Below are 1,779 nucleotides of genomic sequence, written 5' to 3' on the forward strand. Positions count from 1 at the left end.
CGGACCAGTGTTGTTATTGTGGGTTTTTCCTCTGGTGTCCATCCCCAATATTTTGAACTCGTAACACTACCTTCACTTGGTTCTGGTGTTGTGTGGAAGCCGTCTCTGCTCACTGAATGAAGGAGAGTCACATTCAAGATGAAATTTTCTGTAGAAGCAGATTAGTTAGGTGTTAGATTCTCATCCAGGTCATCTTACAGCAGTAACAAAAACAAAGGCACAACAGGTTTGCATCTGGGGTTCTGTTGACTTACCAGAGACCTCATGCTCCCACCTCCTCAGCACCTTATTATAATCAGCAGCCAGATCACAGCGGTAGTTTCCAGAGTCTTCCGCTGTGACTCTGGACACATGAAGTACGACTCTTCCTCCTCTCAGGGCGTCTCTGTCGATGTGAACCCGTCCTGCAAACTGCTCATGCTGAGACTCAGAGTCCTCCACTCCTCTGATCATTTTAAACAAAGTATTTCCATTATCTGAGAGGAAAACACACATCAAGTGAGCTAGAGACACGTCAGCTTGGAGCTGACGGTCCAGTCTGATGGTGATGTTGCTGCCCTCCTTGGCCTCATAGACACTCTGAGTTCGAGCAAATATACCTGAAGAGGAGACAGAGGAAGGTCAGGATTGTAGCTTTATTTAAATAAAAACCTCTCAATGTGTCAATGTGAAAACTCACATAAAGACAGAAATATCGAGATGATAATTTTCCTGTGAGGAAAAAAAAGAAAAAAAGGTGAGGACAAAGTTTTAGATTTTTTTTTTTTTTTTTAAACTAGGAGAATAAAAGTAAGACATAAAAAGTAAATGTACATAAAATGGAATACAATGAATTGGAAATGTCATAAAACTATATTTCATTCACAACAGAACACAAAAAACATTAAATTTTTAAAATGAGAAAACGCACAACTTTAAGAAAAAACAAAACACTATTAGCTGAATCAACATGTTTCCAAAAGTTGGGAAGAGACCATTTTTATTGTAGCATCAGGTCTTCTTTTGTAACAGTCTATAAACACGTGGGAACTGAGGAGAGCAGCTCAATGTCCCAATCTTGTCTGATATAAGAAGCTAACAGTCCTGGATCCTCTCTGATGTATTTTTTTTTTGCTTCTTTACGCTCTAAATGTTTGGAGCTGGTGAAAGGTCTCAATGGCAGGCAGGAAGACTTTTTTTATTGCATTTTTTAACGCAGTGAGGACCAGAACATTAAGGGCATTCAATGCTGGTTTTCATTTTTGTCCCTTGCCCACAGAGATTTCTCCAGATGATCAAAATCTTTCGATAATATCATGTACTGTAGAGTATTATGTATTTGATAACATTTAGGTCTTCACAATTTTACACTGAGAAACCTTATTCTGGAACTGTTTAACCTTATTCTTAAAATGGTGTTTTTCTTAGTTTAAACAGTTAATATTTTTTTATATTTTCTATTGTGAATTAAATGTGAGTTTATGGGATATGCAAATTATTGCATTCATTTTTCTTTATACAGCTTTTTTAATTTTCAGAATTATTATTGTTATTATTACTACTACTACTACTACTACTACTACACACTTCAAGCCTATAGATTTAAAGCACCTGTTGACATCAGTGTGCAGTGCCTTGTCTAATATTACCTAAGTCAACTTTTCTAACTCTTGTAAGCTCAGTTTTGAGGTGTTGTGCCAAAAACTGATTTCCAATGTTTCCGTGTATTTTTTTTTTTATGTGTAATATCTTTACGTATATTCGTAAATAGACTTTGGTGAACAGGGTTTACAAAGGGGT

General features: G+C 36.5%; 1 protein-coding gene across 1 annotated transcript in view; it reads right to left on the reverse strand.

Annotated features, from left to right (window-relative positions):
• LOC102297809 overlaps positions 1-1,779 on the reverse strand; it is a 6,385-nt gene that overhangs the window by 2,396 nt on the left and 2,210 nt on the right. Inside the window, exons 3-5 of the mRNA XM_005952483.3 lie at positions 680-711; positions 255-599; positions 71-148 (exon numbers count right to left, since the gene is read on the reverse strand). Coding sequence (XP_005952545.1) covers positions 71-148; positions 255-599; positions 680-711 — 455 coding nt within the window. The remainder of the gene's footprint in view (positions 1-70; positions 149-254; positions 600-679; positions 712-1,779) is intronic.

The sequence above is a fragment of the Haplochromis burtoni genome, unplaced genomic scaffold (assembly GCF_018398535.1).
Source record: "Haplochromis burtoni strain Fernald_Lab_line unplaced genomic scaffold, NCSU_Asbu1 Contig_1653, whole genome shotgun sequence".
Taxonomy (NCBI): domain Eukaryota; kingdom Metazoa; phylum Chordata; class Actinopteri; order Cichliformes; family Cichlidae; genus Haplochromis; species Haplochromis burtoni.